The 26,288-nt window shown below is 37.8% G+C and overlaps 1 protein-coding gene across 1 annotated transcript; it reads right to left on the bottom strand.

The window, feature by feature from the left end:
• Nucleotides 1–14,288: 14,288 nt before the first annotated feature.
• Nucleotides 14,289–25,242, bottom strand: LOC140323360 (troponin I, slow skeletal muscle-like). The gene is made up of 7 exons (XM_072400356.1): nucleotides 24,175–25,242; nucleotides 24,048–24,089; nucleotides 21,230–21,361; nucleotides 20,267–20,356; nucleotides 18,649–18,822; nucleotides 16,936–17,036; nucleotides 14,289–14,696 (listed from the first exon to the last, which is right to left on the bottom strand). Exons 3-6 carry the CDS (start codon nucleotides 21,353–21,355, stop codon nucleotides 16,941–16,943), a joined length of 486 nt encoding a protein of 161 aa, XP_072256457.1. The 5' UTR covers nucleotides 21,356–21,361; nucleotides 24,048–24,089; nucleotides 24,175–25,242; the 3' UTR covers nucleotides 14,289–14,696; nucleotides 16,936–16,940.
• Between the last annotated feature and the right edge of the window lie 1,046 nt (nucleotides 25,243–26,288).

The following is a 26,288-nucleotide window of genomic DNA, read 5'->3' as shown; positions in this document are numbered from 1 at the left end:
ATGTCAGCTATTAGGCTAGCTACCTGATAGTTCTCCTACAAAGAGCAAACTAAAAAAGTAAAACATACAGTATATACCATTTAGTATGAATATATAATAAAAGTGTTTTTAATTTTAAAGTATATCTAAACCCAAAAACAACAACAAAAGAGTTATATATTGCATCTTTCCAGTATATAAATACAATGGCTGTAATAATTTTCTTTTTCGGGCTCATAAAATTGTCAAGAAGTACAAAAAATACTTGTTGGTTTGGCCAGAAATGCAGCAGCTTTGTGAGTCCAGAATGCTATCCCCATTGTCTAATGGAACCAGAAAAAACGATAACTGTAAGCTGTGATGTACTTTTGATTTTAAGGATCTAGATACATTTTAAGGTACCAACAAAAATGAAAGTTACTTATCTGTGAAAATAAATTATTTTCAAACTTCTCTGTCAGCTGGTTTGGCAGATGTAATTGTTCCAGAACAGTATTTTTGCATATATGTAGCTCCTGAATGTGTGTTCCACATGTTTTATCCACCAGTATGGTTTTCCTTCTTGGATTATACACATCTGTTGGATTTGGCCAGACTAGCGGCAGATTTAGTTCATAAAAGTATTTGCCATGAAACAAAATTCTTGTTGTGGACCAGCTAGAACAACTTGAATGTAAAATTACTTTTTTATAGTTTTCAAGCATATCCATACCCTTAAACTCTAACTATTTAATTTCTCATTTTTTATAAGCTATTAGAAACTGATCAAAACCTGACTTTAGTATTCTTATGTGGTATTTGTTGATAATTTATAGAGCATTTTAAGAGATGAATTTTAAAGCTCCTTTACGACTTGTTACAAATATAAAAATTGTGAACACCTTTTCGATTTAGCACATTTTTACATTATCCTATTGTCTTCAGTAGTGCTACTTCATACCACTGCAAACCATTGCCATGCATTATGCAAAATAAATGCACAGTGCTGTTTATGTTGCAGTCATATGGAAGGCCCTATTGATTTCAATAGCAAATAAAAACATAATCAACAGTATGTTCACAACCAATGTTTACTGACAGAGTCCAACAAAAAATGCAAAATGCATAAAAACACATCGAAAGGCATTAAAACATGTATCAATGTTCATTATAAAAGCAGGCAAAGGATCCATAAAACTACACATGAAACAGTGTGAACCCAGCCCTAAAGTTTATAATCTAGGGATGGGGCACTTTAGGACAAGTAAACTGTTTTCAGGAATCATTAAGTAGGAATGCTAATCACATTTCCAGGCCAATGTTATTGGCTCAATAGGTCGAGTTCAAATTGCACCCTACGACAAATGAATGACGCAAAGGGTAGTTATAGAATGGTTGCATGTTTGTGCCCAGGCTTTAGTGTTCCTTAGATAACATAATTCACTTAGGGAAAAAGGAAAGAGTACAATAATGGAGCCTCAGAGCTGTTAGAACTGGCAAAGAAAAAGATTTGAAAGTACACTCAGATAATTGCAAGATGAGCAAACAGTGTGGCCAGGCAGCAGGGAAAGCAAATAGAAGTTTGTGGTGTACTACTGGAGGAAGGATAACCTGAATCCAATGCATTGAACAGTTCTGGGGACCTTTATTACAAAAAGATAAAGTACAGTAGATATATTAGTAGAGTAGGGATTTGCACGCTAGAGTACCCTCCAGGATCATATTAGGAGACTGTAGGCGAATGATAAATTACAGCAGTATTAGTTACTTGAATAAATCTGAGTATTGATTGGTATAATGGCGTGGGTAGAAGATAGTTTCCCGGTTAAGAGACAGGTTAAAAAGATGTTGATAACACTTGATAAGATGATACTTGATTGTTAGGCTGGAATGGCAGTTGCATATTGGTCCAGGGAAAGAAAAACCATAGACAGAAGCAAGTTGCATTCACATGCTGAATCTCAACATAACAATGGATTCTTAACTGTCTCTTAACTCTTATCAAGGTGTCCAAGTTGAAGAGAAAACATTAATTTGTTGGTGTCAGTGGTGGAATAAAGTAACCGTTTTCCCTATGAATCGTTGGTAGTTTGGGGTGAGATAAGGGGAGAGACATTAGCAGCCAGTCTCAGGGTACCCTTTTCTTTGATTTTAAAGCACAGTGATTGCAGCTATTGGTATTATTTCTCCATTTCTGTGAGCTCAACAATCCCGAGGAAGCCTTACTGGTGAAAGGTGTTGGAACTTGAGACCCATAATCACAAGTTGCTTTTTATGTCTACAACTAATATTTTTATCAGGATAATTGAACTTGTAACCTGGAAATTAGGCACTATGATATATAACCCAGGTCTGCAGTCTGGGCTTCCTCTATATCACACTTTTGGATCTGGGAAGCCACAGCTATCAAATAAAAGGAACAGTTTTGTGAATGTCAAAAGAGACGAACTTATAGTCCTCCTGAAGGCCTTTGAGCCTTCTGCTGATCCTTGACTGATGGAACCATGTCTTCCTTTGGAAGGGATACCAGGATAGGTGAACTTGCTCAACCAGGAATGGCTACTGCAGCAGGAGATGATGAGGTGGGGGCCTCAATGCCAGTCAGTGCTAGGTAAATCATTACTGATCTTCGGTCCTGTAGAAGAGTTGTCCTCCTGGACTCCTATTTGAAAAGGTCATCACAGCTTAGTTGGTGGATGAATTAATGGTCTATGACCTTGAGTGTGTTTTTGTAGCACATGGAAGGGAAAGGCATTTGGACCATGTCAGGTTGCCTTCAAGTGTGCTCATAGTACATCTGTGTCTAGAACAAGTTATGTTATTATGTCAGGTCAATAAAGCTGGTATTGAGATGTTGGCCTTTTCCAACTTAATATATTCTATGTTATCTATGGGCAAGGCTTCATATTATGTAAAGTTATGGCTTCTGCCTATGATTCTCAGGAGTGTTGTGATTGTTGTGTTGTTTGGCAATATTCCACACTTAAATAAATTGTGATGTGAGACAATAACGTTAATTATAGTTCAGGAGCCTGATAATTTTAAGAACACTGGATTGTTGTATTATTTTGGAAGGACAGACATGAATAAGAAATTGAATATATGGGGGGGCGGCTTTTTCTGGACTTGCTTGGGTGTGTCTGCCCTCAAAATGTGCTGGGAATAGTGAGCTTGGATTGGGAGTATGCAGATCCCTTCCTCTTTTCCCTGCCATTTAATGCTAAACTCTTACAACACACAGAGCCAAATGATCAGAGCAGTGCCTCATCATCACACTTCTCTGCTCTGTACTAAACCCAAAAATTCACAATTGGGGAGAGACAGTCCAAAGGCAAACAGTTTTTTACTGCTTTGAACCTTTAGGTAAAGCCATAATTGTCATAATGTACTCATATTCAATGTTTATATTACAAATACATGAAGCAGTTATAAAGCAGCAACAAGGCAGTGAAGGTGATGGTACCTAGGTAGGAACAGGGGAAGTTACCTATGCAGTATCAGGGACTCAAGATGGGTCTGCACAGGACTGCACTTAGGGGAGGAACAAGTACTTTTGTACTGGCCCTGTCCAAGAGAGCATCTCTTCAATTCTTAGACATGGGGAGGGGGACTAGAAAGTTTACCTAGTATGGGGCCAAGAAATTTTCAATGTTGATCCTGGGTCTATAGAATATAATTTTCCTGCCATCTTCTATTTATCTAGCTACATGTATTACTTGGTTTAAGCTTCCTACAGTCCCTGCTTCATCAACGGGAGGTTAAGGTGGGAAGGGGGATGAAGCCAATCAGGTTTGCTGGTGTGCAAGGAGCATGCTGATAGGAGAAAAAAAGTAAAGTGAAGAGAAATAAGCTGATCAGTCTGATGCTTTTTCATTTACTGTCCAGTCACATGGTGGAATATGAATAAGAGTGAAACTACAGCAGACAAAACTCAGGTTCACTCCTTACCAGACAGGGCTGTGCTGTACATAGAACTGGGCAAAGCTCTGGACTGGATGGATAGAAATACAAACCCTTTAGTAGGTAAAACAGCTCCCATATATATTTCATCTGTGTATTCAGCTGTGTTCACAGTCCAGTATAATGAACCCTTCTTGCAGTAGCCTTTGTGGTGCCAACAGACACTAATTGTAAGTACATTGCGAGGAAAGAATAAAATGTTAAAACATGTTCCTGAAATTATCCAAAATAATCTTTATTTTACTAGAAAGCAGTTTTATTGTCACAGTCATCCGTCTTCTTCTAATAAACCTTCTACCCACAGATGTAAACAATTCCTCTTGACTGTCTAGCTGGTCGTAGCACGCACATATCAAGCGCCGAGTGCATGCTGGGCGCACCATATGTCATGTTAAGTCTTGTCACCACAAGTCACCCTGCCAACATAAGTATGTTATTTACGCACCCAACAAAAACAAGGGACTGGAAACACCAGACTGTAATAGCAAAAAGGAATGCGTGGATTAAGCTAATCTTATATGAAGGGAGCATCAATGTATTATATTTCTGTGACAGACAGCTATGGTTAATGTAGTCTTTCTCTGTAGACCTTTTCAACATGGGTGAAATCATAAAATAACTTTCATGTCTTGGGAAACCCCTTCTATAATTACTATACACACAACTCACAGCACATTAGTGTGGTGGTCAGTAGGAGGAATTTCTCTTACATTATTGGCCAAAAGGATCATTGGTGTCAAGTATACAGATCCAACATGCTCATTGCTCAAGGAACCTCTAGAAAACTCTGGAAGTACCCTAGGGTTCCATGCAAGGTTGGATTTGTACTTTTTTTTCTCCTCTAGGCCAGCTAGCTTGTGCTCAAAGGGCAAATATAGGAAGGCATCCATGATGATAGTGGAACGTCAGTGGTGGGAGCCATGATGGTTGTGGGCAGAATAGCCCAAATACTAAACACGTTATGTATTATTTATGTATAATGATAATTATAGCTGTAATAGCAGTAAAAATGCCTCTCCCAGTATCCATGACATATTAGCCCAAAAATCCAGCCCTCATTCTGCGGAACCCTGGTTGGGAAACACTGGGTAATGTCTCCACATTCACACACACTCCAAGTTTTTCTGCCAGTAAAATACTTCCAGTCCTAGGATGACATTGCTCACCCACTGTCATGAATTTATCGAGACACCTAAGACACAAAATATCTAGCACTATAGAACACATCTCTGTTTTCTCAAAAACAAAAGAAAGGTGTTTTGTAGTTACATGCAGCGTGTACAGAACAGTTCTAGTAGGATAAACATTCAATCTTGTCAAATAGATATGACAAAATACTCTAAATTATATATTAAACAGACCACAAAGGAGCAAATAAAAGAAGTTAATTGTTAGGAAGTACATACATCTACCTTTCATCACACATACTGTTTTGTAATTTTGATTTGTTAATCACTATTTTAGTTAATTTGGTTTTTAAAACCAATTCTGTTGGGTAATCCCTTCATCTCAACTATTCGATAGTTGTGGTTTTATACATTTTCTGTGTAACATTCTATGGAAGTGTGCCTGGATAGGATAATGGCGGACTCTGATAAAAATGTGGAGGCATTGAAATGTTAATGGCAGCATTCTCATGAAGACAACTTACCATCCTCATAAAGAAAGGGGAACTTACCACTATCCCTATTTTACCTGATGAATATCTAGGACTCATCTTTTACAACTCTAGTCCCTAGTTTAACCAATGTCTGATAAGTTTTTCACAATTTAGGACAGTGCAACAAAAACTGGAACTATGAAAAGGTACACACACACACGTTACTACAATGTTCACTTTAGCCAATAGGGTAATTTCCATTTTTTCGGGCAGTCTTCCTATCTGCCTATTGGCCTGATGACACTTCTGCATACTGTAATGAACATTCCTGCAGAGGTTTGGAATTTATATTTTGCAATCTGAATCAGACTTTTGCAAACACTACTAAGACCACCACAGAAAACAGGATATCATTTGTTTCATCTCAAAGCTGGCAACTATTGCTGGATTCACACTGTTGCAGCTTTTCTGGGTTGCATTTCCACAATACAACAGTACCCAGTCCAAGTCCAGAATATAACTGCTGACCCTCGGCAATGCCTGAACAAAGACGGCTCCATTATTTGATACACAATCCTGGAGTATTTGATCAGCAGTTCTGACTAATCTTTCATTTATATTTCCACTTTTTTGGCCCTGGTCTCACCTTTCAAGCCTTATTTTTATGTACCAGTTGTTAAAATAAGTCGTTCTACATATTACTGATCCTTTAATCTCAATGCAAGTCCACCAAAAAAAATGTTTGTGTAATAAAAAGGAACGTCTCATAATATATACATTTTTTGTTCATGGCTTGAATAGGATAATAATTCTTCTTCCTGCATCCCCCGATCTCACACTGCGCAGGCGCAGGATCGAGTGAAAGTAGATTGAGAAAAAAGATTGCAGATCCTACTTCACATGCGTGAGATTGTCAATTTTTTTCTTCCATTGATGAAAGGGCTCCTTCTGTGCATGCCCAGAAAAAGCATCCCAAAGACTCCCAGGATGCGTGACGTAGGTATCCCGGGAGGCTTTGTGCTCCCATTCTGTCTTGATCACTGGAGTGTTGTCTACCCTTTTATAAAAAGTAAAAATTTTGAGTTTAGGTCCACTTTACGTTAATTTTGCCTTTTTCTTTCTTCATCTTTTTTGCTGCTAGATGACATTTTTCACTTGTGATTCCAAGCACAAAATTATTCTTGACCCTTTCATATTGAGTAACTATTTTCCCCTTGTCAATAAAATTTATTAGCTATATAAACACATTGACTTCATGGGAAACCAAAACTCACTGTATTTCTGAGCAGAAAAACAAATTAGTCATGTGTCTCTATTCTAAAATGGTGCCAACACCGCATTGCTATTTCTATTTTGTCCTTCGCAGACTTTGGACGTATGGAGGTGAACCACAGCCCATAGGTTTTTGATGACATATAAATAAAGTGATTGCAGTGTGTTTCAGTGTTCAGGCTTCTCCACATTTTCTGTGTAACTACTCATTGTAAGGTTTTGTCATTCCTCCCTAAATTCCAACCTAATTATTATATAAAGAAATAAAATATAAATTAGTCATCAATAATATCAACTGGGCAACACAAAAAGAGGTCTAATGGAAAATTCCACTTTTATTGGCCCCTTGATAGTTTAAAAACCATCTTGAGACAAAAAAAAGTCACCATACCACCACTACCACATGTAGACTTGTCAGAACCCTGTGGTTAAAAAAACAATAAGATATAACCACATCACCAAATGTGGACACCCATAGAAGAACCCTAGCACTCTGCAGTCAAGAATTAAGAAGACTGCAGATTTAAATGTTACCACTGGTTTAGCTAGATATCTGAGGCATGTAAATACATGTTTTATTAGTTTTTTTAATTGCTGCAATAATTATACAGAGAGGGTGGGGGGTATTGTTGGGGAACTCTGGTTGAAACACTGGTATATTTTAGGACATACATGAACTAAGTGCAACTATGGTAACATGTATTTTCACTGTAAAAACCACACAGAACCCCTTGGAAAAGTCTAAGATTCCTTATGTGGGGTATTTTTGGGTGACTTAGCATCCTATAAACAAGCTAGAACAAGGTCACATGGGTAGCTTGGAGGGGGGAGTTACGCTTAGCCCTGCCCAAATCATACTTTAAGAAAATCAGTTTTTGCATAAGATTTCCAGGGTAGCTCTAACACCATATGGGAATAGTGGCAGGTGGATTTAGGTGCCCGCTATATAAAAAAATATGTTGTTTCTTATGTTGTATTGAGCACATACTCATTTCAATTATCTTTGTGCAGGAGGAAAGTACAAGTAAACCGTTAGAGCTAAGGTTTCTTTTCCTGATGTAATATTAGAGTTCTAGGTGCCTAATTAGCCTATTGCTAAGCAAAAGCATTGTCACATCCTGAGAAGAAGGAAAACGAGTCAGGGGATCCCTTGTATGCAGGGTTGCCTCTTTTTCTTGGAAATAATACTAATATTATTCCATTTTATTTTCTTAATATAATATTGGCCAAAAGTTACATTTTCACCAGCCAGGTGACAACTTTACCTAAACCTTGAGTTCCACATATTTCTCATCACTCCCACCACTCAAAATCCTGACAACGAAATCTAATTTTTGAATGGACAAAACACAAGTTTACTTTAAGTTGCCATAACACAGAATCCTAATATTTATACTCCTTGGTATCCGGCAGTGTCCTGATTTTGCTGACTCTTTTTAATGTGAATCATCGCTGTCTCCTTGTTAAGTATACAGCTAACCTAGAATAAATAATTCCCCTGCATTCGCCATCTGGACAGTGTGGTTTACCACTGTCTAATGCCATGTGTGCACAGACCAAGGAAAAGACGAACAAACTTGTAATTTCTGAATAGCAACTGATAGCAGACAAATGTGTTTAATCAGGAGGAAGACTCATCTCTGCCTAACAGACTTAGTGACCTTAAAAGACATCACAGGAAAATAGTGACAGAGCAAAACAGCGGATAAATGACAATATTGACAATATTGTTTTCATTTATTTTAGAACAAAATGCAGCAACCAGCGGTCAAAGTATTCCTATACTATGATATATATAGCTGCAAAGAATAGGACTGCTTTTGAAATAAATGATCATATAGGGCATCCATTGGGCTGCCAACAAATATAGTTCACATTACTAGCTAGCCTGGATATAACCAAAATCTGCTGCACATTTGCCACATTGTTTAGGTGCTACCAGAAAATGTTTATTGGCTAGCTAAACTCAAAATCAATATTACAATGTATTCTACTGGTCCTTAAATGTGACAGCTGCATTCATTTTTTCAGGCTTAGTACATTTACTGGAAGTAAAAGATATATTTGTTTTTTTTTTTTTGTGATTTTCTGTGTACGAATTTGGTATTCTAAACAATTTTATTAACTTCCCGGTTTTTCTCTCTAAACGACCATCTTGTCCTGACTGCTGCACTCTGTGTGCTATGTAGTACTGACCCCATGCATTCATAAATTACATTGTCATTACATAGTCTCGGTCAAAGCATTTATTTGCCCATTAGTAGATTGTTGCTGTGTAATTTGCAATTAATGAAGTTGTTCTTTAGCACAACAGTGAGATAATTAGTTTCCATCTGAAATCCTAAAACATGATTGTTAATATTGTAAGGTCCTACTAGGGACAATGATTGATTCCAATGCTTCCATGTAGTCAGTGACACCTTGGGTCTCATTTATTAAAGCTCTCAAAGACTGAAGAAGATATACTATCATGGGAGAACCATCAAACCTGGAATATATTTCTTAAAATCATTTGATATTATTTGGGAAATGTTTTCAGTCCTAGACCAGATCTATTCCAGGATTGATGGATGACTCAGCTTCTTCCATGATAATCTATCTTCTCCAGTCTTGGAGAGCTTTATTAAATTAGGTCCATTGTATGATATTTCAGGGCTACAGTATATAGATACTGAAAAATAGACAAACAAAAAAAACAACTCAGCAGTCTAGAGGGAACACAGATGAGTATATGAAATACAGTTATTAAATTTGGAACATTACACCTGTAAAAATATATGTCTCATAAAAAATAATGCTCAGATTTTACTGCAAGAGCATCATGCATCCACACACTATCATTTCCCTTTTATATTCATACTTTTTTTTTAGGTTGAACTAGGGTGTTTATTCTATTTACCTGGCAGGATCAGTACAAAGTTATGCCAACAATTCTGATTGAGGATATCTGGCCCCATCACAGCATAAATGCATCACTAGGTGCCTGGGATATATGCCATGCATCATTAATTAGTAATTGTGTTCGTACAGAAAAACGCAAACACTCTGGCAATAAAGGTAAAAATCCTCTGTCAGTTGAGAAAAAAAGAGCCATAACCAGGGTAGCTCTGACTTTCTAGCCCATCCTTCACCACCACCATCAGAACCTCCACCTCCCCCCGACCTGCTTACCAACTACTCCCCCACCATTAAATGCCCAGACACCAATCTTGGATTTAAATTGGCTGGCAAGCAGGTATTTATTTAAACACCAATAAATAATCTAACCATTCAAGTAATTAACAAATATCCAATAATAAATAAATGACAAATAAATAAATACATTTACACTTTTGATATGCAAGCATACATTAACATGACATAACACTCCATTATAATTATTACTTAACCAGAATTTTTTAACGCAAACATATTACATTGAATATAACCTCTTTAACCAACAACCTAATACCTCCCTTTTAATAATACCTAACCATAACAATAATACCTATAATGTTATCAAACTCCATACTCCCGGGTATACACCCAAACAACCAGGCTGCAGGTCTCAGAAGGCAAAATCCCACCCAACAAGAATTGAACCCTTCCAACATCTCCACCTTGGCCCCTAGCGGCCCAGCACCGCCTCAGGAGCCATAATAATCCGTTCACTATAAGGGGGGAGATCCCACCAAAGAGGATCCCGCCCTGTCTAATTCCACTACTTTACCAAAGCACTGGATCCTTGCCTTCCAAGACCCCAACCACCACAGTGCTCACGTGTGAAACCTAACACCTGAGCGCATCCTCCACACTCGCTGAGCTTGTTGAATACCATCCTGCTAGTTCGTCTTCCTCCATTCCCGGCCGCAGAAATGGCCCACCGCCGCATTTACCATACTCTGAGCTGTGTTGAACCGTTCCATTAAGCAAGCGCTTTTCCACAAATTGCTCCACGGTACTGAAACCAAGGAGTAATAACAAATAATATCCCGCCACACTGACACCTAGGAGAAACAATGCATACTATCCCACAGCACTGCCACCAGGGAGTAATAATATATACCGTCTTCAGTACTGACACCAGGGAGAAATATAGCATATCATCCTCCAGTACTGACACCAAGGCCTTGTCTTGACCCCAATTTGCCTTCCAAGTGCCATTCCACTTTTTACTAGTTTTTTTACCTCCTCCACCACCACCTTACTTGCCTGCCAAGTTAACAAACTCGATTCTTCACACGGTCAGCTATCTACCAGCCTGCTGAACGCCAGGCTAAGTAGCTCCAAAGGTAATCTAGCAAACGTCCCCACACACAACCCCTCCAGGTCTATTTGGCCTAACAGTAGTTGCATTGCATGCCCCAAATCCCCCCCCCGCTCCCCCCCAGTTTTCTCCCTCTGGATTTCAAGACCCCCACTTCTAACCACCCCCCTTGTATGTGACCCCCACCTCATACTTTACAAAATAGCCAACAACCCCCTAAAAACCTAAAAGCCCCGCTGCACTCCCCACCACACCTGCCCCCCCCACCCACCAGCCTGACACCAACTTAACCCCCCCCTTTTCCCATATTATTCTAACCTCTATCCTTCCCCTAACGTGATTCCCATACACCATCCCCCCACCCCTCCCCCTAGGCCACCAAACATTTACCTGGCAGCCCCGTTCTTCTGGGGCTTGCCAGCCGGTCTCTGGGAGCTTACACTGGTGCCTGGCTCAGTATAATTGAAGGGAGCTTCCCTACCTAAAGGGGAGCTACAAGTCCTGGGGAGCCAGCCGCGTCACCTGTGACGTCACTTTAGGTCCTGGGGATCCTGCACGCAATGTCCCAGTAGATAATAGATAGGTGAGGCCTACACAACCCAGGCCTGCTTACAGTAGATCGGGGGCTGCGCTCCCTGTCGGCCACAGCCCCTGCGTGCAACGCAGCCAGCCAGAGGGGGCCCACAATATGAAGGGACCCCTGCTTCAAGAGAGGCCCCAGGCCTGCAGGCCTCTCTCCCAGGGGATCAGGGGCTGCCCACCCTGACAGCTGCAGCCCCTACCCCAAAGCTCAGCACAGACAGGGGATTCGTCTAGGGGGGACTGGACTGCTCCCTGCCTGAGACTCCCTTAACCCAGCCGCTAGCTAGAAGGGGCCCTTAAGGGGCTCCCAGGTATTCCCCGAGTCCCCTGAAAAAAGGGGGGGGGGATCAGGCTCCTCAGGCACACCGAAGGCCTGTGCCTCAGAGGCTGCAACCCTGCTAGCCTAACCAAGGGGGGAGATTCACAAAATCCACCCCCTACCACACCCAGCTACTCTGGTATGCAGCCAGGCTTCACCTGATGAAGACTGTCTCCTAAGCTGGGCTGGGAGTGAATTTCCCTCTCCCCACCTAACACAAACTTTTTCTTCCAAAAGAGGGCCTCTCACTTCTGTCCAGCCCCTTTTAACTCATTCTATTCCTAATCCCCTCCTACCCCAAGCTCCACACTAGCACAGCCCCCTCCTAGCCTTACTACATTTTATTAACCCTTAACACCCCAGGGCTAGGTCTCTCAGACTTCCTAATAAGGGAAATAATAATAAAAAAAATAGTTGGCTTGACATGAATCCACAGAATCTGAAAAAAAGAATCTGTTTATATTTCAAGTTCAGGTGGTTATTTTACTAGATTTATTTGTCTTTTTTAGGGGGGAGGGGTTTAAATATGTATTAATAGATGACCAACACACATGTCAAATCAAAAATGTGTTTTTTTATATTTCGATAGAATGGGAAACAATTTGTACTCCTATCATGTTTTACTGCTCTCCTGGACTCTGTAAGGCTATGTTCAGACTGGTGTAGAAGTGTATGATTAACATCTACCTGACACCTATTTCAAGCACTTGGTTCTCAGGAGCAATTCCAGGCTGCTTTTTGTAGGTGCACTTTGGAGTGTCAGACCAGGGTGGGATGCAGCATCTTGCATCTCAAAAAATGTACTGCAGCTGCACATGACTGTAAAAAAAGGGATTCCAACTGCTATCATTCACTTTAGCATTAACTAGGACTTTGGAGTGGTTGACAGCTGGTTAGCAGCTCTAAACTGACTGCTCTAAAAATGACAGTCTGATTTTAGCTCTAAAGAGATTTAGCTTCACTTCCTGTCCCATTGACAACACTTCACCAGACTGGAATGGGAAAATATGCAACCGGGACACAGACAGCTTTCCCCTAATTTTTCTGGCTAGGGATCTTGCATCTTCTGACAACCTACTTGATTTAGAGTGAGGGAAAAACTTTTCACATTTAGCAGTTTTTCTCTACACTTTGCTAATGAAGAATACAAGCAGATATCAGTGACTTGCATTTGAACTTTACACAGAGGTAATTACTCAAATCAGAAGTAATAAAAAAAAAACACAGTATACTATACAAATTAATTTGAAATATTGTTTAAATAGTACACTGTTGTGGGTGATTTAAAGGTGATCTCTAGCCTAGTTTGCAGAAATGCTCTACTAACTGTACTTAAAGGACATATTAACTCAAGACTTTACACAAGATTAGGTCTATTTTTCCATTCCTTTGTTATGACATGCAAATATTATGGAAGGACTGTGTGTGGTGGTGTTTTTACACACTGCTCCAAAATATTCTATTGACTACAAGCTGAGAGTGTGATCTATGGCTTGCCATGTGTTCACTTTTGAGTACAAATTTGTCAACAAGCAGCAGCTTAAAAAATAAATGTAAGTACATCTAAAATCTTCTGTATGACAGTTTAAACAGGTCTCAATTACAGTTACTATGGTATATTATTAAAAGCAGTTTTAACTAAATCCTCCTACATGTTTGTATCATATACTCCCCCTCCCAGCCCCTGCAGCTCACAGTGGGAGAGTTTAGGCAACAGACGCCATGCTATCAATCCAGAAACAGGACAAAGTATGGCCAGCTGCTGATTGACAAGCTGCAGGCTTATGAATCAACATATCTTCTACCACTGTATTAACATGTCTATGAAAATGCTGCTTTGAATTCTAGATCAATGCAGCAGCATTTTCCCCATCACAGATAGCTGCATGAGGTGGTTGTTTTTGGCGTGATAACAAGGGACATAATAAGATATAGGAGGAAACGGTATAATCCCGCTACAGCCTTCCGGGAAAAGAAAAAATGCTTCAGGTTGACCAAAATCATAGCTGTACTTTCTCCTAAAATATAGTTTATTATTAAAGGCCAATACCACCAAAAAATGGTTGCAATGGTAGGCCAAATCGTCTTATATCCAGGTTTCCCTTGGCAGAATCTTATTGCTATGTTTCCAGCAAAGGCTGCATCCATATCCCTTACAAAGACAATCAATAGATTCACTTTTAGGTTCTGGTAGCTGTGTAACAGCCTTGTGGTATTTTCAGTAAAAGACCCAAGACCAGGACATCATCACATCCCCTTCAGAGCCTGCAGGAGATTATGATTAATAGAAGATTTATAGAAGACACAATATATTTCTTAAAGTTTAAAAAACAGACAACATGAGACAAAGGTTATCTAAATGATGTTTATATTTTGTACAGTGATACAAGTGATGAAAAGGGAAATATTGAATATAAAGCATAATCTGTTTCTTTGCTATATTCCAAATAAATTGAACAATTTAAGGGGTTATTAGTGCATGTATAAAATAATAATATGTTTTATGAGTGGACACCAAATAGTACCTGAAAGTTAAAAATTCTCCAAACTGAAACATACACTTTTAAATTTATAGCTCAAAAATTGTGTTCCATTTTCCCTTTACTGAAAGATTCTTTCTTACTGTATGGATTCTCATAGGAAAGCAGATTCAGTTTTTTGGAAATTAAGGTAAACATTTTGTAAAGATGGAACATTCACAATTTATGGTTGTGTTTGGGAAATGGGGAGATTGTTGGAAATCTTTAGAATCTTCTTCTCTGAAAAAAATGTGAAAAAATGTAATTGATATAATGGAATAAAACAACATACAGCAAAATACATTACCAAAACATGTAATGCCCCCCCAAAAAATGCCCCAAAAATAATTCCAATAATTGACGTTCATCCTGTATACAGCCTTTCATTGGACACCATGACCATATTTACATACAGTTCGGTGCTTTCTTTTAGTGTAAGAAAACCCCACTACTCTGCATTCTAAACTGCAGAAACAAGAGTTATTGTATGTAAGTGCAGTCAAGTTACAAAAATGGAGAGTTTATTACCAAATTGGTTGTTGCTGGACCAACAATAGATTAAAGCCTAACTCCAGGTTTGGGAAAATTCTTTACTTGCAGTGGGGATAGCCCAAAACTCTGGGGTTGAAGGCTCAGTATGTTATGTATGCTATATACGTTATGTATGCTATATATGTAGGGGCATCATAAATAGTACTTTCTCCTAATGATGTCCAGCAGCTCTCAACTGTACGGGAAGGAAGACAAATGCCCACCTAAAGCCCATAGCAGTCAGGTGGAAAAGGATCCAGCTGCCAGAGAACAGGTTGGTAAAGTCCTTTTTAGGGAAGGAAGGAAGGAAAGGAAGGGTCCCCAACACTAGGGAGGCCTGTTGCTCATATGTTTAGAGTAGCCCTTTGGAGAACAACAATTCCAGCAGTCCCTGTTCCAAAAGAGGATACGTAGTCTACCCAGTGTCAAAAACAGCACATTATGGACCTGGAATACTGTGTAAACTGTCATAGTTCAATGAGATTCATACTCTGTCTACAGTTTTATAGTGTATGTAGACCCTACCAAACACACCAAAAGGAGCAAGATAGAAAAAGATCAATTTAAAGGTTTACACCTTCAGATGGACTAGATAGGTAATATACAGGTATAAATAAACATTTTCAATGGTACATTATATGCAATAGAAGACAGTGTCCTTTTGCAATAAGAAAAAATACTTACCTGTAAGATGATCATAATTTTATAAATAAACTCTCCTGTTCAGGCCAAGCGTTTTTTTAAATAAACTCAACCATTCTCACTGAATTGTGGGTACCTTGCTATCTTCATCCAGTCTATTTCTGGGTTTAGGATTTTCATCTATCTGATTGGCCAGGCCAAAATGCCAATTGTGCACATTCATTCTCAGCACCTGGCTAGGTGTGCATTTTAGAAAGCATTTTTTTTACCCTAAAATTCAGAATGCGGAAGGTTGGTTGTAGATTGTAAGCCATCATTCCCTAAGTTAAGCCCTCAGTAGATATGGGTGTAACTCACCTTTCATAACAAAATAATCCTTGGCTGAAAGTCAAGCATTACAACTGTAAATAACACTGTAAATCATGTTTCCATCGAACAAAATCAGCAAATGTATTTACAATATGATTTTTTTTGTATGAGCTGTCAGTTGTATGATAGCTAAATCAACAGTGATGTAACCAGTAGAGGTGATTTTAACTTGCTACACATGTAGGTATTAAACAGAACTATGTGTGATCCTATTTTATTTCTGGAAACTGTACAGTGAATTGCCATGCTAGGACAAAATGTGTGTTACTGGCAGAATCCCCAAATAAAATAATCAATTCTGTCCACTGCCCTTTGCAGCGGTTAGATAGGAGATTATACAGTTAGTCTCCCATAACAGTACGTTGCAGTGTATTTCTGCCAATTTATGTAACTTTCTGTACTTGAATTGTTTTTAAATGGACAAAACATGGGGATATGTAAATATATTGTAGAGATGTACTGATAAGTCTTTTGTATTACTATTTTGTCTAGGCATATACTGAAACAACAATTCATGAAAATGTGCTATCAGCTAAATAGTGACACCACACAAAGCATTATCTCACAGTGAGTTTGACCTACAAGGATCATGGTCAATATTTTCTTTGGTGATACTAAGTAGTTTGAAGCATTAAAAGGTCAACACTGCAATTTACCATTAAATATGTTTTTGCCTAGCAAACACCTTCTGATGACCTTGTGTGATATGGAAAATTACCTTTAGAGAAAGGCAAGCTTTACCTGAAATGCCTCATGATGGCCTGTCATTATCACATACTGTTTATATATAACTAGTTTGCTTTATTTTGATTTTTTTGTGGTGTAGATATATATATAAAAAAAAAACTTTTCCAAATCTATACCCATCACAAAAGAGCTACTAGGTTGCATTTGCCTTGTCTAGCTTTGTTTAATGCCATACGACCTAACCGCTTACCTTTCTTATGCATTACTGGTGTCAAACTTCTTCTTTCTGCCCTCCATTCCAGACATGGCTTCAATGTTTTTACGCCAGTCAGTAACTTCAACAGCTTTCTCCTGAAAAAAAAAAATGAAAATCAATTGTGAATAAATCCAGTTGCACCATTAACTAATAAAAAATCTCAGCAGCCAAACAAGAAGCACCCCATTGGAGATTGGAGCAGGGTAGGCTATACATGAGTGTACATGACTATACTTTTTTTAGGAAGGTTAGAATGGGGGATAATAGAGTATGGATACATCTTTTAAAGCTTGTCAGAGTTATAAAGAATTAAAAAGCTGCTACCTCCTTTCAGTCCTTTGCCAAATGCTATGGTTCCACCCTTCCACTCCTAAAATACTCTAGGACACAGAAATAATGTAGATTTTAAGGTAAGCAATCACAACATGTACAAGTAGAGCGGCACCCAACACTCACAAAAGTGTCAATGCCAAAGACAAGGGCTGTCTGATAATACTACTTGTCTCTTCTCTTGAGGGAGGATTCCCTTTAAAGTATTTTAGATAACTGGTAGGGTCTGTTTAAATAAACTACTTTCTTGGTATGTCCTCTTTTAATAATTGCATGGAAAGTCAATCCCCATCTGCTAATAAAAGCAACTTTTCAAAACCTCAGAATAATACACAATACTTGGCGGCCAAAAAACACAGTGGCATATGAGCATCTGTATAGCCTGAGTTGGCCAAAAGTCAGTAATGCTGCTGGCATTTGCCTTCTGAAAGAGTGTAATAGAGAAGAAAAATCCATATTAATGGGTCTTCTGTTTTAAAGGCGTCAGTAACAATGCAATGCCCTTGTTAATGAGGCTGGCTATACTGCTTCTGCAGTGGAATAACAATCCTAAGTAAGCAGCCTGGGGCCTACCATAAACTTATCCAAGCAGTTATGAGTGATTTATATGTGGTTGCTTCACTCTCACAAGTAGGAGAACAGAAACCGGTTTAGTTGCTTTTATATAAAATATTACAGTCATTGCATTCAGTTTTAATAATATGAGAATGATAAATTTAAATCTATTCTCAAAAGAGCTTTGAAATATTGTTGGGAAGCTTTTTTGTTCTTAAAACCCATCTCTGGACAAAGCTTTACTCTCCAATTATCCCTCACTTTAAAATCCTATGCTCCCATCTATTTATCTTTTTTTATCTGTTTCCATCTGGACCATGAGCCAACTTTATCTGCTGCTCATATTTTCCTTCCATTCCTTCAGCAGCCAATCAGCTTCCCAGAGAGCCTTCACGGGGGTGAGTGGGAGGGGGGGGGGGGTGTCGGCTGGGTTGAAGTACTTGCACATACACTTGCTATCTCTCACCTTGTGTAGTGTGGTAAGGTAAGTATCAGCAAAAAATGGGGCACAATATAAGTTCAATTAAATAAGTATAAGTATCGTTAAGTTCAATTTAATTTCATTCAGGCTTGTAGTTTGACCACAACAAAGGTTAATCATTTCAAACCTCTCGAAACAAAAAAATACCTATAGTGATGTTGCCCATAGACAATCAATCAAAGCTGAGACTTTCCCTGAATTTTAAAGTTAGCACTACAAAAACAAGAAAAGCTGATCTCTTCCTACAGCCAACATTTTTCTTTCTCGTTCCTGTTTTTATGAGCATATTCTTACACAAATAGTGTATGACAGGCTAAATATCTTTGTTGCAAACCACATACCTTCTCATCCTCCTTCCTTACAGACTTCAGGTTGGCCCTCAGGTCTAGAGAAACCTTATGTGTTGATCCAAGCAGAGCCTTAAGCATGGCATCGGCAGAGATACGCACTCTGCGCAGGTTGGGACGCTTGAATTTTCCCTTGAGGTCAAAAATCTTCTGGTTTAAAGCATTGATCTGTAAAATCAGATAATGCATATTTCATTATTTAGCCATTCATTATGTCTAAGATAACGCAGCAGGAGGAGTAAGACAAGTATTAGATGCAGGAGGGTAGTGGAGCTGAGAATCCCAGTAGGTGTAACTAATTTATAGGCCCTAATTTATTAAAGCTCTCCAAGGCTGGGGAGAATACACTTTCACCAATGAAGCTTGGTGATCAAGCAAACCTGGAATAGATTTCTTCAATGTCATTTGCTATTTGCTAGCAAATGTTTTGAATCCTGGACCAGATCCATCCCAGGTGTATTCTCTCCAGCCTTGGAGAGCTTTAATAAATCAGGGCCATAGTGTCCTTGAGAGGTGTAGGAATCCAATGAATAATATAATGAAGTTTCATTTCAAAACTGAAATATACGTTCTAGGTAGGCCTAAAGAGCGCCGCCATCTTCGTCTCTTCCAGGTTCTTCATCCTACGTCACCCGACCCAGGCGCGAGATCAGGTGACCTAGGATGGGAAAGAAACTTGCCAATCTCACTGCGCATGCGTGAGATCGGCAAATTTTTTTCTCTCTGGGCGAAAAGGCTCCTTCAGAAGGAGCACACAAGAGTCTCCCAGGATGTGTGACGTAGGTATCCTGGGAAGCTCTGGGCTCCCATTCCTGGCGATCAAGAATTAGGGGGCGGTGCTGCACCCTTTTTTTTTTTTTTAAATAAAGGGTGTTGCATTTAAAAAAAATAACAAACAACAGAATTTTTACTTTACATAAAAAGGGTTGTCTACCCTTTTATGTAAAATGAAATTTCTGAGTTTAGGTACACTTTAACCTTTAATTTATAACCAATAATCAATTGTGCAAAAATCTGGTAATAATGTTCTGCAGACATCCTTCTGGAATATTTAGCTGAGCTTTACATTGAAGAGTTAAATCAGAGTTAGATATATGTTGAGTATGTTAAAGACTTGTGTATATATTTCATAAGAAAGCCGGCATGTGTATACCAAAATGTAATTATTGCTAAAGCTCAGTTTTGTTTTTAGGCACCATGCACTTATTTATAATACCAAATCTCCAGAGATTAATGACTAACCCTATCTAAAAGTGGGCTTCTTAGTTTGGTGTGGTTTCCTGCAAGCTAAAGAATGTGCCAGCTTCATATACCTCTTAAGTTGTATTTCATATCAGTTTTGAAAGAATGACAACTTTATTCCAAGCATGTGAAAACAGCAAAACTTCAAGCTCTAAATTATTTCTATTACATACTGGGAAGGTGTTCTGTAAATTAGCCAAAGAGAGTGGAGCAGGGCTAAAAAACATCAATGCAGCAGAGGCAGCATTGTCACTGGAACTCACTGTATTTATGGCACATCAACAGGTATTGTATGCTTGCAGTATTTTTAGAGGCAAATAGATGCATTTATTGCATCAACATATAAATATATGTTTTGCTGCTGACTTACATCAAAATCATTCTTTTTGACCTTTACTTCAATATCATAGCGTTCTTCATCTACAGCATCGATCCGTTTATGAAGCTTTACGCACAACTCCTAGAAAAAGAAATACAATAAACATAGTAACTAATATGAAATTCAAATTTAAAAAAACAAACTTTAAGTCAATTGCTGTTTATATACTGAAATATTTTGGCAAACTTTATTGAAAATCCTTCTTTTATGAGATAAAAACTTTATGTCAACGCCACTTTAAACTGTAAGAATAGAATGTTCCACATTACCTGCAACTACAGAGGTCAGTGAAGGCTTGTTTTAAAGCAGTGGTCGCCAACTTTTTTGGTTCCGCGGACCACTAAAATTACTGGCTGCTTACCCCGCTGGGGGTGCACCAGCCAGAACGAGTGATTCCTCTTTGTGAAATTTTATGAAATTTAAATTTTTTTAAATTTTAATCTGCAGTAACTAATCTTCTAGGAACTGGTAAGAAATGCAATTCAATATGGCAGCATGGAGGTGTTCTGTAAACTGTTACAAATCCCTCAAAGTCCTATTGGAAGGCCCTCAAATATGGCATTTCCTGTGGGAGATTAGCTCACTGATTTTAAAAGACAAATTTTAGGTACCCCTTAGTTGGAATTTTATAAATGATGAAAAGCTCCTTAAGGGATCATTGCTTCATAAACGATGCAAACACTGCAATGTTCCTCATCAGAACACTGAAAGTACACCGGCTAATTTTAACGAATCAGACACTCCTATTCAGGATTCTTTTTGCAAAAGACATTATGGACCAAGAGCTATTTCTTCAGAACATGAATTTTATGTTTACATGAAATCCTGAGCTAGAGTTTAGCCTTTTTTGACATATTCTTCAACTTTTGTTAGTAACAGAGACCAATTTGCAGAATGTATAAAATAAAGGTAACTATAGAAGAATCAAGATTTTTAGTGGTAAGTGTATATGACCTGTAACTGCTGTTGGTTCAATCCAGTGAACTGTAAGGGTGGAACCTTCTCTGAAAGGTTTCGTTCTTTCTCCTCTTCTGCTTCTTTCTTCTCATTTTCCAAATCCTCAGTGGCTTTTTGAAGCATAAGAGTCTTAAAAAAAATCATATGATCATCTCTACAATACTCATTTTGCGTTGGGTAAAGTACATCTAATTTTATCTTAAAACCTTTTTTTAAGAAAAAAAACATGGTTTCAGAAAATCCTATATTGTCAAAAATAATTACAAAAGTTGGGGTTTGATATACTGTAAAGTAAGTGGATGGAGACATGCATATCATTCTTTTGTGCTCTTGTGAGCAACTACACACATACATTAGAGAGGTAAAGAATATATATAAACATAAATGGCACCAAGAAAGGTCTTTTAAGGTCTTTATATTTACCACATCCAGAAAATATACCACATCCAGAAATATAATGTAATATAAAGGTATAAGCCCCAATCAGCATACACCAGATGCATGGTTGTCATCAAAAAGGGAAAACAAAGTGCTCCACTGGAGAAAATGTCATATGGCAAATATAAAGATAAAACCAGTCAGGTTATTAAATTCCTCCCATATGATGCTATTACCTCTTGTAAAAGACACCATTACAATTTTTACTTTTACCCCACTTTGGTCAGTTAAATATATTGTAGTGTATCAGTCCTCACAAAAATCTATTAAGCTGATACCTTTTTTACACTTATCAATTAGCATTGTTTTAAATTTACAGTGTGTAGTCTACAAAACACCACCTACATCTATGTTTTAAGAAAAGTATTCAGTACATTTCCTATCCTAGAGTAACAGTGCTGTTTGGTGAGTGAGCATTGCCATCTTAGCACAGAAAGAATGTCACTGATAGAATTATCGGGTTAACATACAAATAAAAAAGGCCTAATGTTACTATTGACCTTGTTACATAAACTTAATAGTCTATGATAGCAATCAATTCACAAGTATGCAAATTCACTGTAACCCCCTTGCTGATTCAGTGCTGCTTCTTGGAGTTTCTGGTAAGTAAGATAAGGAATGATCTGCCTTAAAAGATACTCAAGTAATATGTTGACTGATATGTTACCAAACAAACTTTCATATGACAATTTTGTGTCCAGTTTGTACTGAAGTAAATGAATTGTTCCACCATAATATTTTTTTCCTTTTAAAATAAAAGAAAAGCAACAAACACATTACCCTTTATTCCCTCTCTGCTTCTCTAACTCTTTTTTACTTGCTTTTCTACCCCTCTCTCTCCTTCCCTTCTTCTTTTCCTACTAATCTCTCCTTCCTTCTTTTTTTCCCTTCTCTCTTCTCCCTTCATCTTTTCCTACTAGTCTATCTCCTCACTTCCTGTGGTCCTTTATTCATTTATTACTTTTCTACTCCTCTCTCTCCTCCCTTCATCTTTTCCTACTAATCTATCCCCTTATTTCCTTTAGTCATTTAATCATTCCTTCCTTTTCTTCACCTCTATCCTACCCTTCTTTTTTTCCTACTCCTCTTTTTCTCTCCTTCCTCTGTCTCTCTCTCCCTTAAGCTCCTTCCTTACAAATGTCCTGCCTTTCTCTCCTTTTTTTTCTTTTCCCTTCCTTCCCCACTCTCTCTCTCCATTCTTCCTATCATTCATTCCCTTTTTTTTTCCTTAAGAGATAAAAGATTGATAGAGATGCTGGTGAAAAATTAGTTTCTAAAACGTAGAAAAAGTAGTTCAGAAATGATTAAGAGTAGAATAGCTCCAGACTATATTTGTCACAAACATACACATCAGGCCCATCTTTTGTCCCCTATAACACAGAAAATGCTTCTTTCATGCATAGTGAACTCAGTAGAGGCACTTGATGCAGAAGTGATATGTAGTAAGCTGCCCTGAGGTTGTTGTCACGTCTGCTGAACTCACACCTGTCAATCGGAGCTCTGATCCTATGCCAATTCTTTATTATCAAGCCTGTTTTTATATCCTGAGTTCAGAACAATTTGGAATTTTCCACATGTGCTTACTGGAATTTTCTGGTAAAGGATAATCTGCTTCAGGCCTTCCATTGTTTAGCTGCTAGTGTTGATGACATGATACAAATATTTAAAGCCTTAAACTTCCTATTTGTGACTGATTCTTGCCTTTAGATGACTGTTCTAGAATGTTTGAACCTGGAACACAATTCTAATAATACTCTAAATCTGTCTGACCCAGGTAAATATTTGCATACAACATAGTTCCAAATAGCCCCCCTTATCTATAAACTCTATGATGAGACTTGTTTGTTGAGGTGGGGAGACATGTGTATTCCCCACTTTAATCTTGATGGACTTTGTCTAATGCGTGCAAATCTGTAATCTTTCATACAACTTTGCCTCTGTGCAGAACTAAAGACCAGTCACTGCCACTCTATTTTTTGTGTAGGGTGGCTGGTCTAGTGCTGGCCCCCTTCCTGTAGTTTTTTGCTGACAGCCTGTAGCAGGTAGAACTGTTGGGCTCCTCCCACAATGTATAGCACAGGAAAATTGTCACCACTGCTTTTTATCTATTACTATCTATAAACTAATAACATAAATGTATTATCTGGGTTTCTAAATGTATTTGGTGTGCACAAATTATAACTACTAATGAAAATTTTTAAAGGAAGTTTTGTGTCTCCTCAGATTTAAAATTAGATAAAACATTGCTTTTGGATTTTTTAATTAAAATATTCTGCATATCCTGTGTGGTGCCTACAATATATGAGAACATTTAAAAATCTTTTTTGTTGGCTATCACATTCGCCAGTTCAGTTAATTAATGTTTAATGCAACGTACCTTCAGGAGAAGCTTCCTGGAAGCTGGGATCTTAGATTGCCTCTGGAATTTATGAAAATAAAGCATTAGACATTGGTGGACTGCAAGGGGTATTTAATCATTAATCACAAATAAATATTCAACTTACCTCTCTGTTTCAAAAACCCAACAAAAAAAAAAGAAAAGAAAACAAAGTTAAAGGAGACAATGAATAGAAATATCATTATGCAATATTACACAAAATCATTAGGCAATACCTGTGGCATGCAAAGTTTTTTTTTTTTAATATTGCAGGGGGAAACTGGAACCCCGCAAAAGGTACAATGTTCAGAATAAATTTTATTCATGTTTATGTGATGAAGGGATACCCCACTGAGCAATCATCCCTGATGGCAGGGGACTCATTCAACCTCAAAATACGTGAGCACTAATGGGTTTTTACATCATCAGTGGCCATCCAATGGTCAAAGAGAATCTCTGTCAATAAAGCCAACCTTTAAAATATAATGTATACTTTTTATTTACAATATGTTACTTATTTAAAAACTAACACTGGTCAAATCAGAAAAGAACATAGCTTTTACAATTGTTTTACATATTGTGTTACATAGAATAAAAACATATAAAGAACTACCAAAAGAAAAGCCTCACTTGTATTCCCCCCAAAAAGTTACAGTAAAGCTATTCTCTTTAGTGAAATGTGGGCAGAAGCAAAGTATGACACAGATTCTATACTTACTATTAGCTCCTAAACAAGATGAGCAGCCTCAGAAACCTAAAGTAAATCAGTAGAGGCTGGACATTGTATACTTTGGATATGTGTTTACAGAGTGAGAATTAAAAATGCCCACATGTGTTTAATTTGGTTTGATTTATTTATATGAATTTCGATATTTATGAGATTGTGGAAGAAGGATATAGACATTATTAGCACATACAGTATATAAAGTGTGACATTTTATGTTCAGTAGTTGGTCTTATTGATTGTAAGCAGTAATTATTATTTTTAGTATGATTAGTATGAATTTGAGTACTAGTGATTTTACTTCCAACCACTAGATGACAGCATTGGACACAAGTATTATTAGTATTGTATTGATATTTTGAACCACTAGATGGCAGTGTTTGACACAAGTATTAATAGTATTGATGACAGCATTGGACACAAGTATAAATAGTTTTGATATTTTAAACCACTAGATGACAGTGTTGGACATTATTTATTTTGTCAAATCATACAGCCTAACAAAACAACTTTACTTGTTACTTCTTTACAATATCCCATTTCTAGTAATGTATGCACATATAAAGCACACAATAAGCTAATTTCACAATGCCACAAAAAAAAAATAAAAAAAAATAAAAAAGGATTCATATCCTGGTGTTACCTAAGTTATTTGAGCCTGTTATATTGTAAAGTAAATTACCACAACACTTTGCAGCAGATATAGCTTAACCTGCCTTAAAATACACTCAGGTCCAGACTCAATCTCCCTTTTTGTTTGCTGGCTGTAAAGTTTAAAAGTAGCTTGGAGTCTAAAGATGAATGCTTGTTTCTTCTAATAACTCTTTGTAATATAATTGTGATGTGATTCATCAGTCTGAGCTTGTACTAAAGGTTGTCTTTATTAAGGTGTAATTATAACACCACGATGTTAAAATATGGCCTTGTTTATGGCGAGCATGGCCATATTGGAGATAATAATTTGCAAGCTCCTTTGAGGCACAGACTGATGTCTCCATGAATTTACAGAAGAGGAAAAAAACATCAGAGCAGTAAAGTAAGTAAAATAAATCTATCAAACCATTAGAATGTAATGTTAGTAGAGGCATTCATATAACTTGGATGGTAGATTACAGTACTGTGCAAATATACTGAATGAGAATAGGAATTAGGCTTACCTGTCAGACATGATTGAGATGTGTGCAAAGCTGTAAAAGGGGATAAATAGAAGTGACATGTTAAACACTTAGATTTATGAGTCCCAGGAATGTCTCCAGCTGGTGGGCAAGCCTGAAATAAAACCACCTGCTTTGCTGAATTTTTAGACCTTTAAGTGGAACCTAGAATGCATGAATACTGTATGTCTGTGAAGGTCAATTTACCTGATGTTAGCAGCCCATGGGCTGCACATTTAGTTATTATAAATATACAGAAAGTGATCAGAAACTGCAACATGGAACAGGGGATTGTCAGAGATTATGGGGACGCTACGAGAGATGGCAAGAGGTTATGGGTATGCTACAAGAGATGGTCAGAGA

This window comes from Pyxicephalus adspersus, chromosome 2 (assembly GCF_032062135.1).
Source record: "Pyxicephalus adspersus chromosome 2, UCB_Pads_2.0, whole genome shotgun sequence".
Lineage (NCBI taxonomy): Eukaryota > Metazoa > Chordata > Amphibia > Anura > Pyxicephalidae > Pyxicephalus > Pyxicephalus adspersus.
Note: the sequence above shows the minus strand (reverse complement) of the source record. Positions and strands in the feature narration are given on the sequence as shown.